Source organism: Bos javanicus, chromosome 25, assembly GCF_032452875.1.
Source record: "Bos javanicus breed banteng chromosome 25, ARS-OSU_banteng_1.0, whole genome shotgun sequence".
Classification (NCBI taxonomy): Eukaryota; Metazoa; Chordata; class Mammalia; order Artiodactyla; family Bovidae; genus Bos; species Bos javanicus.
The window spans coordinates 4,069,689-4,084,961 of NC_083892.1; the positions used below are offsets into that span (position 1 = coordinate 4,069,689).

Here is a 15,273-nt window from a genome sequence, read left to right on the forward strand (position 1 = left end):
GACCCAACACCCCACTCAGCTGCACTCTACGTTTATTCATCTGCTCCCACACCTGGGTCCATCCCGGCCCCACCTCCCTGGCCCAGATCCCCGGGGGTGAGGGGGACAGCGATGACCCTGGGTTCTTTGCTTCAGCTGCTTCTGCCTCAGGATGCGACCTGCACCCCAGGACTTAAGAATATGATGGACTAAAGGTCTGGGCTTCATCTTCCTGGTGGTGGCAGGCGTGGAACTGTGTCAGTGGCCGTTGGGTGGTGTCATTGTGGGTGGCCGCAGCTTTCCCTCTGCTGGGGGGTATTCCGCCAGGATGTAGAGGAAGCCACCCAGGGCTGCAACAGCCATGGCTGTGTTGTGGGAGGAGCAGCCGTCTGGGGAGACAGACAGAGGTCCTGTTGTGAGTCCTGGGAGGGGGGCGCAGCAGGCAGCCACTGCTCCACTGTGAGAACTTCTCAGATATTCTGCTGGCCAGCCTGGTGTCCCCAGATCCCCCTTGCAGGGCTGGGCACCCACCTGCCAATCTCCATAAATGTTGGCTGCTAAAGTCTCCCCTCTGGGAAGAAATGTCTTCAGCCAGTTGGAACCTCATCTGGGAGGTTATGTCTTATCTGAAAGACTTCCTTACATGGGCAGGGGTGACTCTATGTTGTGATTCACGCTCCAGAGCCCCTTCCTGGAGGCCACATCCTGGTCCAGTTCTTTCCACCTTCCCCTATGCTCAGGACCTGCATGAGACCTTCTAGAACAGCACCCTATGGCTCCATTTCACAGATGCGGAAACAGAGAGTCTGGGAGCAGAGCTGAAATCTCAACCCTGGAGACTATAGCTCATTTCTTCTACTTGACAGCCTCCCTCAGTCCTGCCTGGGGCCTACCCATTCCCATGTTTGTCCAAACAGCAACCTGGGCCAGGAGCTCCTTTGACATTATTTATAATGACCTCTTATTATGAGTCCTCTGAGCTCAAAATGAGCTGTCCACCTTTAGTCTCTGAGCAGGTTGAAGGCAGCCATGACTTTACTTTCCTCTGGAGAAGGGAAGGCCCCTCTGAGGGAGAGAGGATGCAGACTTCAGGGAGCCTAATTACTAAGCCTGGCAATCCATGCTTACTGGCGACCTTCATAGGACAAATGTCGTGGGAAGCACGTTGCATGATGATCTGAAATTGACCCCCCAAGTCCCCTATGAATGAGGCACTGCTTGGTTCCCATTTTACAGATGAGGAAACTGAGGCTCAGAGAGATTGAGCAACTCCTACAGCAAAGAAAGGCAGAAGCTGATTTGAACCCAGACAGTCTGACTTCAAATCTGGTGCCCTTAGTCAACAGGTGTGCATGTCATAAATGAAAGAAGGAACACGCCTCTCCCAGCTTCCCGGGCTGCTGGTCAACCTTCAGGGGCCCCAGGAAGGACCTCAGGCTGTAGGATTTCTGCAGCTCCCTCTCCAGCCCTCAGGGCGGTCCTAGTGTCTAGCTGTCAGTCTCGAGGGAGCAACCAGCTCTCCAGAAGTGCACAGTGGGTCTTCTACCGCTGGCTACAGGCAGCCCCAGCCCCTGGGTCAGGCAGACCTTGCCAAGGCAGGGGGCCCTGGAAGTCTCCTGAGAACTCTTCCCCCTCCCCCTTCTCCCTGCCCAGCCTTTGGTGGCAGCTACAAAACAAACCCGTCGTCACTCTCCTGTCACTTGCAGGTAGATGATGAAGCCGTGGTGGGGTTCCTGGTGAGATGTTTAGTTGTTGGAATCATTCCCCAGTGTGTGCTGGACATCTCTGTGCTGGCCAGCTCACCTCCCTTCCTGCTCTTGCCTTGTAATTATTTTAATTTTTATTAATAATTATAAAAGAAATCTTTTTTTGTGCTAAGTGGCTTCAGTCATGTCCGACTCTTGCGAGCCTATGGGCTGTAGTCCACAAGGCTCCTCTGTCCATGGGATTCTCCAGGCAAGCACACTAGAGTGGCTTGTCATGCCCTCATTCAGGGATCTTCCTGACCCAGGGATCGAACGTGCATCTCTTCTGTCTCCTGAATTGGCAGGCAGGTTCTTTACCACTAGCACCACCTGGAATGCATTAATAGTCATAGCGTGTTCTCTCTTTCTCTACATTGATGGACTGACTACATAGCGAACTCATCTCAACTAGGACACATTTGGCAGGGAAGGGGGCACTGTTCATAATGGCTCCAGGGAAATTCTCTGGAGGTCCAGTGGTTAGGACTCTAGGCTTTCAATGATAGGAACCCTGGTTAGATCCCTGGTCAGGAAACTAAGATCCCATAAGCCATGTGGCACAGCCAAAAAATAAATAAAAGGGCTCCAGGATGGCAGGTGTAAACTGGGAACACCAGGACACATGGCCACCAGGACTGTGCTTGTCACCTGTCCACTGGGTCAAAGATCCCCCTTACGCCCTTCTTTGCTCCAAATCCCAGTGCACCAACCCCTCCAAACTATTCAATACGTTTACCAGACTGCCTTGCCCACCACAGGCAGGCACAGGTGGGATGAGGGGAGAAGCCAGGTGTCTCTCCCCCTGCCCCCTGCCCCATCTCCTCTGCATCCAGCCTCCACAGGCTTTGCTCCTCCCACGGTCCCTCCAGCTCTGCATCCAGAGAGGACGGGGGCGTCCTGCAGTGGCTAACCTCTGTGTTCTCTGACTTTTTCTGTTTTCAGCTCTTGCAGCACCTCTGAGATGAGTTTCCCGTATTCAATTCCCTCTGCTGAAGTTCCCAATTCAGGTTCTGTTTTCCTGATTAGACTTTGACCAAGAGGGGTTACCTCTGTGATGTTCAGTGTAAAATACACTTAAACATCTCTTTTACATTCCCATCACTGGAGACAGCATCTCTGGACTCCCCACTTTCAAAGAGGAGGGCATCATTGATTCCTACCCTTCCCTTCAGCTCCTAAACACAAAGACCCTCCAGTCCGGCCCCTCGGTGGTGCTGGGGGCCTGTTTTCCTGGAGTGTGAGCTGTGTGTATCTTTCCTAGGGCATCTTGACAAGAAGGTCCCTTGGGTGTTTTCATTACCTGCAAACTGTTTCTCTCGCCTCTTCACTCTTCTCAAAAAATGCTGTTGGTACTGAATGGCTTTAGGTAATTCTTCATCTTCAGCAGCTGGGAGAAGAGTAGAAGGTGAACTTCTCAAGATGGATTTTTTTTTTTTTGTATTTCTGTTTTTCTTTTTTTCAATTGGGGTATAATTGCTTTCCAATGTTGTGTTAGTTTCTGGTGTACAATGAGTCAATGGATTTTTAAACGTTACTGGCTAGGACTTTCCTGGTGGTCCAGTGGCTAAGACTCCGAGCTCCCAATGCAGGGGGCCTGGGTTCCATCCCTGGTCAGGGAACTAGGTCCCATCTGCCACAACTTAAAAAAAAGATCCTGGGTACTGCAACTTAAGATCCCATGTGTGGCAAATAAGACCAGGTGCAGCTAAATAAATAAACACTGAAATAACTACTGGCTAAGCCCCCTCCTCTTCACAACACCTCAAGCAACACAGGTCTCCTGAATCTGGAGGCACTACCGGAAGTTTCCGCAAGCACTGATCTGCTGCCACATCCCCAACACCTGTGTGTATCTGTGTGCACGTGTGTGTGTGGACACGCATGGTGCACGTCTCTCTCCACATCCCTAACACCACTGCATCCTTTCCCCACCTGGCCTAGAAGCCCAGCACCTCCCCGCCCCACCCCTGCTCCCAGACAGGGAGGAAGTGCAGCTCACCTGGCTCCCCAAAGCATCCTTCCTGCGGCTTCTGCCAGCTGAGAATGGCCTGCAGCCACCGGAGCTTGTAGAAGTCAGAGAAGCCACTCATCCCACAGAACACGACTGGAAACAAAGACAGGGGACCCTCTGCAGGCCTGCCCCCCAGGCCCACCTATTCCCCCTCCCCAAGGCCACCATGGTACCATCTGCTAGAGAGAAGCAGCACCAGGAGGTTGACAGTCAACACTGTGGCTGGGACTTCCCTGGTGGTGCAGTGGTTTGGAGTCCGCCTGCCAATGCAGGGGACACCAGTTCGATCCCTGGTCCAGGAAGATTCCACGTGCCTCAGAGTAACCAAGCCCATGTGCCACAACTGCTGAGCCTGAGCTTGAGGGCCTGCAAGCTGCAACTACTGAAGCTCATCCCTAGAGCTTGTGCTCTGCAACAAGAGAAGCCACTGCAATAAGAAGCCTGCAAACTGCAGTGAAGAGTATTCCTGCTGCTGCTGCTGCTGCTAAGTCACTTCAGTCGTGTCCGACTCTGTGCGACCCCATAGACGGCAGCCCACCAGGCTCTGCCATCCCTGGGATTCTCCAGGCAAGAACACTGGAGTGGGTTGCCATTTCCTTCTCCATTGTGTGAAAGTGAAAAGTGAAAGTGAAGTCGCTCAGTCGTGTCCGACTCATAGCGACCCCATGGACTGTAGCCCACCAGGCTCCTTCATCCATGGGATTTTCTAGGCAAGAGTACTGGAGTGGCTTGCCATTGCCTTCTCCGGAAGAGTATCCCTAGCTGACTGCAATTAGAGAAAGCCCTTGCCAAAAAAAAAAAAAAAAATCAATGAAGACCCAGTGCAGCCATAAAACAAAAACAAACAAACCCCACAGTGGCTGGAAGGAGGCAGCCCTGAGGGCCTGCCTTAGTGAGCAGGGGCCCCTAGACCCAAGTCCTGCTTCCACTTAGGGCCTCGGTCAGGGCTGCTCAAGAGTCAGGGTCAGTACGGGGGCCTGGACACCCAAGCAAAGGAGCAGCCACCAGGTATTCCTCTTTCAGTCTCCTCTCTCAGGCTTTAAGGGTCTGTTTGCCAGTCACCTAGTTGGTCAGTCTGTCCAGAGCTCCACCACTGGGTCAGCTTTTGGGGGCAGGAAGCAGTCAAAACAGTGGCAGAAAAAATACAGAATGTGCACTTAAATTTGAGTTTCAAAAAAATGATGAATTAAAAAAAAAGTTAAGGATAGCCCATGCAATGTTGGGGATATACTAAGAATACATTCATTGTTTATCTGAAGTTCAGATTTGCCCGTGTATCCTGTATTTTCATTTGCTAAGCCTGGCAGCCCTACTCTGTGTTGTGTGTGTGTGTGTGTTTGCCTGAAATCAGGGACACCCTGCAGCTCTGTTCCTAGAGTAGAATGTGGGGCCCACTGTTTTCCATGAAGATATCCCGGGTCGGGTAGGCATATCCGATGGCATCGGCTCTCCGGTTCAGGTCCATCATGTTGGCGCAGAAGACGTTCATGTAGCGCTGGCTCTGGCGGAACAGCCCTTTGGTGCACCCCCTCTGGGGGAACAAACAGAGAGACAAGTCAGAGAGTGGGCGGCAGATGCACTCTCTGTTACAGGGAAACACCTGCTATTCTGAAATGGTTTTGCAAGTGGCTGCCTTGACAGCTGGAGAAGGCAATGGCACCCCACTCCAGTACTCTTGCCTGGAAAATCCTCATGGATGGAGGAGCCTGGTGGGCTGCAGTCCATGGGGTCGCTAAGAGTTGGATACGACTGAATGACTTTACTTTCACTTTTCACTTTCATGCATTGGAGAAGGAAATGGAAACCCACTCCAGTGTTCTTGCCTGGAGAATCCCAGAGATGAGGGAGCCTGGTGAGCTGCCGTCTATGGGATTGCACAGAGTCGGACACGACTGAAGCGACTTAGCAGCAGCCACAGCAGCCTTTGACAGCAGATCTTTCTCCTTTTCCCCCAAATTTCTTCCCCATCTGTGCTCCCAGCCATGGGAGGCTTAGTCACTGGGGGACGGAGAGAGCTGGGTTCAAGTCCTGGCTCAGCCACTTAGGAACTGTGCGACCTCTACCACCTAAGTTAACCTATCATGAGCCTCAAGGGTCTTCATGGGGAGAAGAAAGTGATGCCTCTGGGTGCTGCACCAGAGGGGCGCCGGCGTGGGTGGGAGTGCCGGACACCAGGGGGCTCTCTAAAGCTGTTAGCCGCTGTCACTGCAAGCTGATTACAGCCTAACCACGCTGTAGCAGGCAGCTACAGTGCTTCACAAAGGAAAAAACTACCATATGGCCCAGCAATCCCGCTACTTGGTCATACACCTTGAGAAACCCACAATCCAAAAAACGCACATGTGCCCCAGCATTCACTGTAGCACTATTTACAATAGCCAGGATATGGAAGCAACCTAGGCGTCCATTGACAGATGAATGGGTGAAGAAGGTGTGGTAAAAATATACAATGGAATATTACTCAGCCATAAAAAGGGAACGAACGTGAGTCAGTTGTAGTGAGGTGGATGAACCTAGAGCCTGTTATACAGAGTGAAGTAAGTCAGAGAAAAACAAATATCATATATTAATGTATACATATGGAATCTAGAAAAATAACACTGATCAACCTGTTCGCAAGGCAGGAATAGAGATGCAGACATAGAGAACGGACTTGTGTACTCAGCTGGGGAAGGAGAGGGTGGGACAAACTGAGAAAGGAGCATTTACATATATGTGCTATCGTGCGTAAAATAAATAGCTAGTAGGAAGCTGATATATGCCACAGGGAGCCCAGTCTGGTACTTTGTGATGACCGAGAGGGGTGGGATGGGGGAGGGGAGGAAGGCTCAAGAGGGAGGGGACATATATATATATATATATATATATATATTTATGTTATTGTACAGCAGAAACCAACACAACATTGTAAAGCAATTATCCTCCAATTAAAAAAAAAAAAGAGCCTGGACTGCAGATTGATCTTACCACATGGAGAAAAGGACAGGTGATGAGAACAGGCTTTAAAAACTGCTATAGCAATATGTCCGACTAATTTTCTATCTGCTGAATCTAATAATCACAACAATTTTCCTTGTAATTTGGCTTTTATTGTATTTACAAAAACACTGGGCTGTGACAATTTGCAAATAAATAATAATTAAAAAATCTATTAAAATCAACAAGTCCTTTCTTGATTAAGAATTTCTGGGCATTGAGTAACATTTTTGAATAGAGATAGCAAGCTCTGTTTTGTATATAAATAAATATATGTTTAAAATGAGTATTTAGCAAGAGTTTCCTGGCAGTCTAGTGGTTAGGATTCTGTGATTTCACTGCTGTGACCTTGGCTCAGTCCCTGGTCAGGGAACTGAGATCCTGCAAGTCATGTGATGAGGCCAAAATAAAATAAAATGAGTATTTAGAAAAAATCTGAGTGCTTGGGGTTGAAAGAGTGTTAGGCACAGGGAGGTGATGGTGGGTCTCTTTTGGTCTTGGCCTGGTTTTCTGGAAGCAGCTAGTGACTGACTTTGTTCTAAGACCTTTTCCATCTGTTGTTTACTGAGTTACTTCTGCGGCTCCTCTCCCAGCCCTTCTCTGGTTCGTTGATGCCCTGTGATCCAGTTCAGCAAGCAAAGCTCTTTGTCCAACAGAACCTCAACACTACCACCCCCAACCTCGCCACCAGTTTGGTTGGATTTCACGGCCGATGAGTGGCATGCAATTTCCCACTCCTGAGGTCTGAAGCACAGGTTTAAAACCCACTTATTTTCTTGGCGTGAATGTGCAAAACCACACTGTCAAGAGCGCCTTCTGGTCATTTTCCCCCCTTCTCCAGCTATGGCTGGGCCTACACCGGGCACTTACCATTCTGGCTGAGAGGAAGAAGAGTAGCTGGTGGGACAGGCAGTAGCCAGAGCAGCCGGGCCTGGTCATGAGACTCCTGCAGAAATTGGAGAGCCGGCAGGGCTGGCTGCTGTTTGTCCTGCGGGAGAAGTGGTTCCAGGCTGTTAAGAGCGTCCTGAATCAAGCCTGGGGGTCTGGAGCCTTCCCAGGTCCTGATTCCCCCTCTAGTTACTACAGCCCCCAGCAGGGTCCAGGCTCGCAGCTGAGCCAGATAAAAACACGTGTCCTTTTCTGGACCAGCTGAATCAGTCTCTCTGGCACAAGGAGGTGACGCTGGAGCTGTTCTGGGTTGAGGGGAGCCACCAGGGGCTGTGACATCCCATTTCTCCGTGGGACTCCCCAGTACCATCTTTCCCAGAATTGCCCTAAACAGCAGATCTCTGGGCCCGGCCTGTCCCCCACATCCCCTGTGCCAGGCCTGCGCCATAGAAGGGAAGGGGCAGGTCCCTCATTGTAGCAGAGCCACTCTGCAAGCCCAACCGTGTCCTGGCCCAAACACCTTTCTGAAGGATGCTGAGACAGCAGGGGCCCAGGCACCTGCTGCCTCTTCTGCTCATGGGTTCCATGGGTCCCTGCACCTAGGGCTAGCCCTGGAGGGTTTCCTCCAAGCCTTTTGCACAGCAGGACAAAATGGTGAGCTCAACAAGGCTGGGTCCTTCTTTCTGGAACTTACAGCCCTGTCCTGCTTTTTGGAACCTGTTCTCTTAGCCGGATGCAGTTCACATTTGTTCTGCAGAACCATAAAACAAGCGTGAACTGCACCTGGCTAGGAGAACTGGTCTGCCGTGGGAGGTCACCTTCCTGCTACGGGTCAGGGAAGATTCTGGAAGCAGGATGCTGGAGCTGGCCTAACGTGTGAGCAGTTACTTAAGCACAGGGGCTGGGGTGAGGCAGTGAGGAGGGGAAGAGATCCCACAGAGGCGACTTCTGGGCATGGGCAAAGGCCTGCAGTGGGAGGGAACAGGTGCATCTGAGGGTCTGAAAAGAGGCCCCAGGGGCTTGACCAGAGGACCCTGGGGACCTGGGAGGGCAGAGGAAGTGCTAGTTGCTCAGTCGTGTCCAATTCTCTGCGACCCCCATGGACTGTAGCCCACCAGGCTCCTCTGTCTGTGGGATTCTCCAGGCAAGAATACTGGAGTGGGTTGCCATTTCCTCCTCCAGGGGATCTTCCCAGCCTAGGGAGTGAACCTGGGTCTCCTGCATTGCAGGCAGATTCTTTACCATCTGAGCCACCAGGGGAGGGCAGAGGAGTTGAGGCTTTACCTGAGACCAAGGAAGCTTCACACTGGGGTGGGGTGATCAGATGTGCTTTCTGGAAAGATCCCTCTGGTATGGGGAGACTAGTCAGTTGGGAGGTGCAGGGCATGGAGATGGGTGTCTGGAAGCCTTGGATGGAGGTGGGGGCTGACTCAGAGATGAGGGTGGGACAAGGAACAGCTCTCAGGGGAGCTGGCACCTAGTTTTGCCCAAAACCCCTGGGGTTTTGGGGGCTTCCCAGGTGGCACTAATGGTAAAGAACCCGCCTGTTAATGCAGAAAACATGAGATGCAAGTTTGATCCCTGGGTCAGGAAAATCCCCTGGAGCAGGGCATGGCAATCCACTCCAGTGTTCTTGCCTGGAGAATCCCATGGACAGAGGAGCCTGGTGGGCTATGGTCCATAGGGTCACAAAGAGTTGGACATGACTGAAGTGACTTGGCACAGCACAGCACTGGGACTTTGGGAAGCAAGTGGGACCAGAGGACTGGCGGAAGGCAGGCACTTTGGGGTCCTCAGGAAGTGAGGCAGGTCCAGGGGACCCACCCGGTTCCCAGCAGCTGTACCAGGCACAAGTCACTGAGCTCCTCTGAGAAGGAGTCCTCCTGCTCAAAAGTGGGGTAGACCATGGAGGACTTGGTGCGGGTCCAGGCATGTGGAAGCTTCCAAAACCCAGGTTCGATGGTCAGCTGGAACTCTGTAGAGAGGCGGGAGTGGGGGAAGACACAGGAGCAGTGAGCCATTCCATGATTTACCACCCCCCAGGCTCCTGTGGTTCTGAGCCCAGGAACTGGCTGTCCCTCCCCTGGCAGCCCTGACTGCACTTGGGTGCCTTCAGGGCTCTGAGCATTACCTGAGGGTTGAGCACTGCATTTGAAATATTCCAAAATCTTTTTATGTGAATTTTTTTTTTAATCACTAGGAACCATGTTGGGGCAGGCTCTGAGTAAATCTACTGCACCCCATGGAAGCTTGAGATATCTAGGTAGGGTTAGTTGCCTCCTTTGGTTCTATTAGAACATGGAGCTCTTACAGAACCAACCTCAGGATGAGCCAGACTGGGATGGTCTTAGGGACCAGGCCTGGGAGAGGGTGTATGCTCAGTTGCTAAGTTGTGTCCGACTCTTTGAGACCCTATGGACTGTAGCCCGCCAGGCTCCTCATCCATGGGATCTCTCGGGCAAGAATACTGGGATGTGTTGCCATTTCCTCCTCCAGGGGAGAGGGTGGAGCACCCCACATACAGAGAAGCAGGCCGATGCTTGGGAGGGCCAGTTATCTCCCCACCTACCCTCCTGGACCTGGGAGAGGGAGCCTGGGAGACAGGGCTGGACCACACAAGGAGCTGGCTTATACCCCCCACCGCCCCCGCCCAGGAACAACTCAGGCCAGGGCTTATAGGGAAGGGGCCCTTGGAAGGATGACTCCAGGCTGACAAGGAGACAGAGGCTCTGCATTCTAGGCCGAGAAGAAAGATACTGGCAAGATGTTAATGTTTGCCGTGCAAAGGGTCAGATTACCTCTTAGATCTCAACCCTCCCTCTCCTCTGGTCTGGGATGATCCTTTGCCCCCAAGCCTGGACATGAGCTGAAAAAATGAGGGAGAGTCGCTCCCTACCTTCCACCTGCCCTCTCAAGCTGAAGTCAAGGATGACAGAACACCCCCCAGGGCAGATGGTTACAGGTCCTCCCAGAGCCTCCCTGACACTGACTGAAGCTGCACCAGGCGTCTTCAGTGGATGCCCCCAGGAGCTGTGTGTGCTCCTGAAGAAATGGGACCCCACCCACGCTCTTACGTCTCAGGTACTCGGGGTCACTCAGGTTGAGGTAGAAGATGGAATCGTGGAGGAGAGGAGCCAACTTCTCCACCAGCTTGCCCACACGCAGGCTGAGCAGCTGCAGCTGGGAGTCCAGAGCCCACTTCTCCTGAACGCCTCTGAGCTGCACTGCAAGGGGGAAGCAGAGTTCATTCGTCCCAACATTGGACAAACCGCATGGACAGGAAAATAAACTCCCGGTTATAATACATGCTGAGCCTCTCGGCTTCTTCCAGCTCTTGAGGGGACAATATTTGCTGAGTTTATTGGAAATTAGGCCTCTGTGGAGCTCAGCTGGGTACTGGCGGGGCGGGGAGTGGTGGTCAGAGTGAGGGAAGGTGGTGGCTAAGAGCTTGATTTCTGGAGAGGGGGGCCAGGGTTCAGATCCTGTCTCTAATGCTTTCTCATTGGGTGACCTGAGGAAGTCATTTAATTTCTCTCTGCTTCACTTTCTCCATCTGTAAAATGGGAGTAATGATATTCCTTACTTCTTGGAGATGGGGTTATAAAGATTAAATGAGCAAATGCATGGCATTAGTGCTAAAGAACCTGCCTGCCACTGCAGGACACGTTAAGAGATGCAGGTTCAATCTCTGAGTTGGGAAGATCTCCTGTAGAAGGGAATGGCAACACACTCTGGCACTCTTGCCTGGAAAGTCCCATGGACAGAGGAGCTTGGTGGGCTGAGGTCCATGGGGTTAGACAAAGGGTTGGACATGACTGAAGTAACTTAGCACTAATGCGTATAGAGGACTTAGCATTGTCCAGAGTGCAAAAAAAAGCACTTAATAACGTTTAGCTATTACTATTTGTTATAGAGACTTAGGCTTTGTGGTCCAGGAGGGAAAAAATGAGGGAGAGACTCAGATTGCAGAGTGGAGGGCCGCTGTGTACAGTTGAGCAGGTTGTACACTGCACAAGTGCAACACACATTCCTATCATGGGTTTGTATATGTTTTAAGACAATTTTCCAGCAGATGTCAGTCAAGTGACTCGAGAAAGGTGGTACCCTTTTCTAATTCTCACAGAGGTGCCCTGTGGACTAGCAGTGGCCCAGAAGGGGTGGGAGAGGATGGGGTGGCTGGAAGAGAAGGTCATGGGGTAGCCAGAAAGAGAGGAGATGTGAGGGGGAGCTTCAGTGCAGAGCTGAGAAATGAGATGAGGTAGGGCAGCTGCCGTCAGGTTGGGCACTGCATGGGGCAGAGTGGACAAGGTTTAAGGAGGGTGCTGAGCAAGTCTGGTGGGATGATGGGCTCTGTAACACCCCTCCCCCAATTCTGCTCCCTCTCTGAACTTGAACCAGGCAGTCTAGTTCTGAAGCCTTGTTCTAGATCGTTTGGCTGAACCTGTAGATGGAGAGTCCCAGGAGGGTTGCTGATCATCAGAGAGACCAGGTGAGCCCAACCTGACCTCATGGTGATCCTAGGTCCTTCGGCTTGTTCCTGTTTCTCCCTGCGTGTGTGGCAGCTGATGCCGCATTCTGGAACCCCCTTGAGGCAGCTGGAAGCAGGTGGAGGGACCCTTTGCTCTCCTAGGTGAGTGTCTGCCTGTCCAGCCCCAAGCAGAAAGGACCCAGGAGATCGATGGGCAATCTCTTATCACCGGACCCCTCCCAGAATGTGAACCCCCCCCTCTCTCTCCCAGGAAGGCTGAGAATGCAGGCAGGATCCTTAGAAGGTGGGCTGTGGTAGCCAGCTCATTTTCCCATCCTTTCGGCCCCCTCCTCCTTGGAATGGGGCCAGTCAGTGAAACCAACATGAAACTGGGGGAATGGCGACATGAGACTTCCAAGTGTGTGCTCAGTCACTCAGTCATCTTCGACTCTTCGCCAGGTTCCTCTGTCATGGGAATCTTCAGGCAAGAATACTGGAGTGGGTTGCCATGCCCTCCTCCAGGGGATCTTCCTGACCCAGGGATCAAACCTGCATCTCTGGCGTCTCCTGCATTGGCAGGTGGATTCTTTACCACTGAGCCACCTGGGAAGCCCCTGTGACTTCCAGCATTAGGTTGTAAGAGACACTGAGGCTTCCGCCCAGCTCTCTCTTGGGTCACTTGCTCTGGGTGAAGCAGCTGTTGAGCTATGAGGATGCTCAAGCAGTCCCTGGAGGAGCCCACGTGGTGGGGAACAGGGGCCTCTGGCCGCCAGCCAGCACCAACCCACCAGGCCTGTGTGTGAATGGGGCAGCTCTGCCAGCACTTGGGAAGCCTTCAGATGATCACAGTGCTGGCCACCATCTGGATGGGAACCTCACACGAGACCCCGAGCCAAAACCTCACAGCCAAGCTGCTCCTGGATTCCCGACGAACAAAAGCCAGGAGATAACTGTTGTTTCAAGCAGCTAAATCCTGGGGCAGTTTGTGCAGCAATAGGGCTTCCCAGGTGGTGCTAGTGGTAAAGAATCCACCTGCCAATGCAGGAGATGCAGGTTTGATCCCTGGGTTGGGAACATCCCCTGTAGTAGGAAATGGCAACCCATTTCAGTATTCCTGCCTGGAGAATCCCATGGACAGAGGAGCCTGGTGGGCTACAGTCCATAGGGTTGCAAAGAATTGGACACTGCAGGAGACACCAGAGATTCAGGTTTGATCCCTTGGTGGGGAAGATCCCCTGGAGAAGGAAATGGCAACCCACTCCAGTACTTTTACTTGGGAAACTCCATGGAGAGAGGAGACTGGTGGGCTGCAGTTCATAGGGTCACAAAGAATCGGACAGGACTTAGTGACTATACAACAACAGAGGCGTTATAAGACGGGACCAGGGTTACATGAAGGAGACCCACCCTGATCCTGGCCTGGAGGGGAGGGGACCAGGGTCTTGAGGGTCTCCAGGACGCAGCCTGGGGATGGGGGTCAGCGGCGTGGGGAGGCCGCAAGGACACAGTGCAGAAGGTCCCAGAGCCCCACCTCCTGCTGGGATCTAGAGTCTTGGTGTGTGGAAAGTTGCCGTGGCAACACAGATGGGGTGACACAGGAGTGGGGCCAGCCAGAGCCCGGGATTTGTCGCTGGGGTCAGGGAGGGGCTCCCTGAAACCCTTGGTGAGTGTCGGGGGTGGCTACCTGTTTGCCTTGGCCTGTCTCCAGCCCCCTCCTCGGGGATCTTATATCCCTCAAAGCTGAACAAACAACTTGGCTCGTTTCTTGGAGCCTTCAGGCAGCTCTGGCTGGATGTAGGGGGAGCCAGGGCGGGCACACTCCCTCTGCTAGCCTTGGTCCTGGCATGTCTGGAGGCGGTGTGCTTAATAGCCCAGTTGTGACCCCAAATACTGTAGCCTGCCAGAGTCCTATGTCTACGGTATTTTCCAGGCAAGAATACTGGAGTGGGTTGCCACTTCCTACCCTAGGGGATCTTCCCAACCCGGGGATTAAACCTGCATCTCCTGTGTCCCATGCATTGGCAGGTGGATTCTTTACCTGCTGAGCTATCGGGAAGCCCTGGCATGTCAGGAGGGAGGGATTGTCAAATGAATCATTTCCTCCCTGGAAAATAATTTCCAAATCTTTTCTTGAGAGGCCTCTGAATCCTTCCTGCTTCTGAAAAAAAAAATTAATTGATCACAGAGGGTCTCTAGACACCCTAAAAGGGGCCAGCCACCCTCTGCCCCTCTTTCCTTATAGTCAGAGCATTGTGTTCGGGGACCAGAAGGTGGGCTGGTCCCGGGATGCAGAGCAGGCAGGTGACAGGCTGAGAACTGCTTTCTCGGTGGCCAGTCCAGGGCAACCACAGTGCACCCACCTTCCAGCATCCGGAATCCCACCACGCCATCCAGGTTGATTTCAGGCAGCCTCTTCTTCAGGAAGGACGTGGCTCTGTTCAGCGCGGAGAGGATGAAGCCCGTGATGGTGGCCTTGCCCTCCGGGGTGTCTGGCAGTGGCAGCCAGGAGGGCTGCAGTGGTGGGGCCGCCAGCAGCAAGAGCAGGAGCCGGAGCCCTGGGCTGGACATGGCTGGTCTTCTGAGAGAGGCTGCTGTAGTGCTTCAGCCCCGGGCCGGCCCGCCCCACACGCCAGCCTCCCGCCTCCTCCCCCTCCACCCGCGGAGAAGTAGAGGAGTGGCCAGGCGGGGCTGATCCTGTAGCCTGGAATGGCCTGGGCAGAGGGTTCGGAAAAGGGCAGCTGCCAGGGACTGATTGTGGGGATGGGGGTGGGGTGAGGTATGGTGGGGGAGGCAAGGGTCAGAGCCCCACAGTCAGGCCAGCCCTGCACATGAAGCCAGCTGGCTGCAGGCTTGGGAGAAGAACCATCCTTTCCTCTCACCCCTGACTCTCCAGGCCCACAGGCTACATCTCTGATTAAGCAACTGCAAAGTTGGTTTGGCTTTATTTTGCTTTGTTTGAAATAAGTTTGAAATGAAAAGAGGTTTGCTCTTTGGAAGGAAAGCCAATTCTTTGCAACCCCATGAACTGTAGCCCGCCAGGCTACATGGGATTTTTCAGGGAAGAATACTGGGGTGTGTTACTGTTTTCTTCTGCAGGGAATCTTCCCCACCCAGGGATGGAACCCGGGTCTCTTATATCTTCTGCTTTGGCAGCCAGATTCTTTAACACTAGTGCCACCTGGGAATCCCTGACAAACCTAGACAGT

At 52.8% G+C, this 15,273-nt stretch overlaps 1 protein-coding gene across 1 annotated transcript; it reads right to left on the reverse strand.

Moving 5' to 3' along the window:
• Positions 1 to 15: 15 nt before the first annotated feature.
• Positions 16 to 14,676, reverse strand: C25H16orf89 (chromosome 25 C16orf89 homolog). The gene is made up of 8 exons (XM_061401038.1): positions 14,428 to 14,676; positions 10,674 to 10,823; positions 9,424 to 9,574; positions 7,582 to 7,699; positions 5,131 to 5,266; positions 3,724 to 3,828; positions 3,025 to 3,111; positions 16 to 368 (listed from the first exon to the last, which is right to left on the reverse strand). Exons 1-8 carry the CDS (start codon positions 14,633 to 14,635, stop codon positions 238 to 240), a joined length of 1,086 nt encoding a protein of 361 aa, XP_061257022.1. The 5' UTR covers positions 14,636 to 14,676; the 3' UTR covers positions 16 to 237.
• Between the last annotated feature and the right edge of the window lie 597 nt (positions 14,677 to 15,273).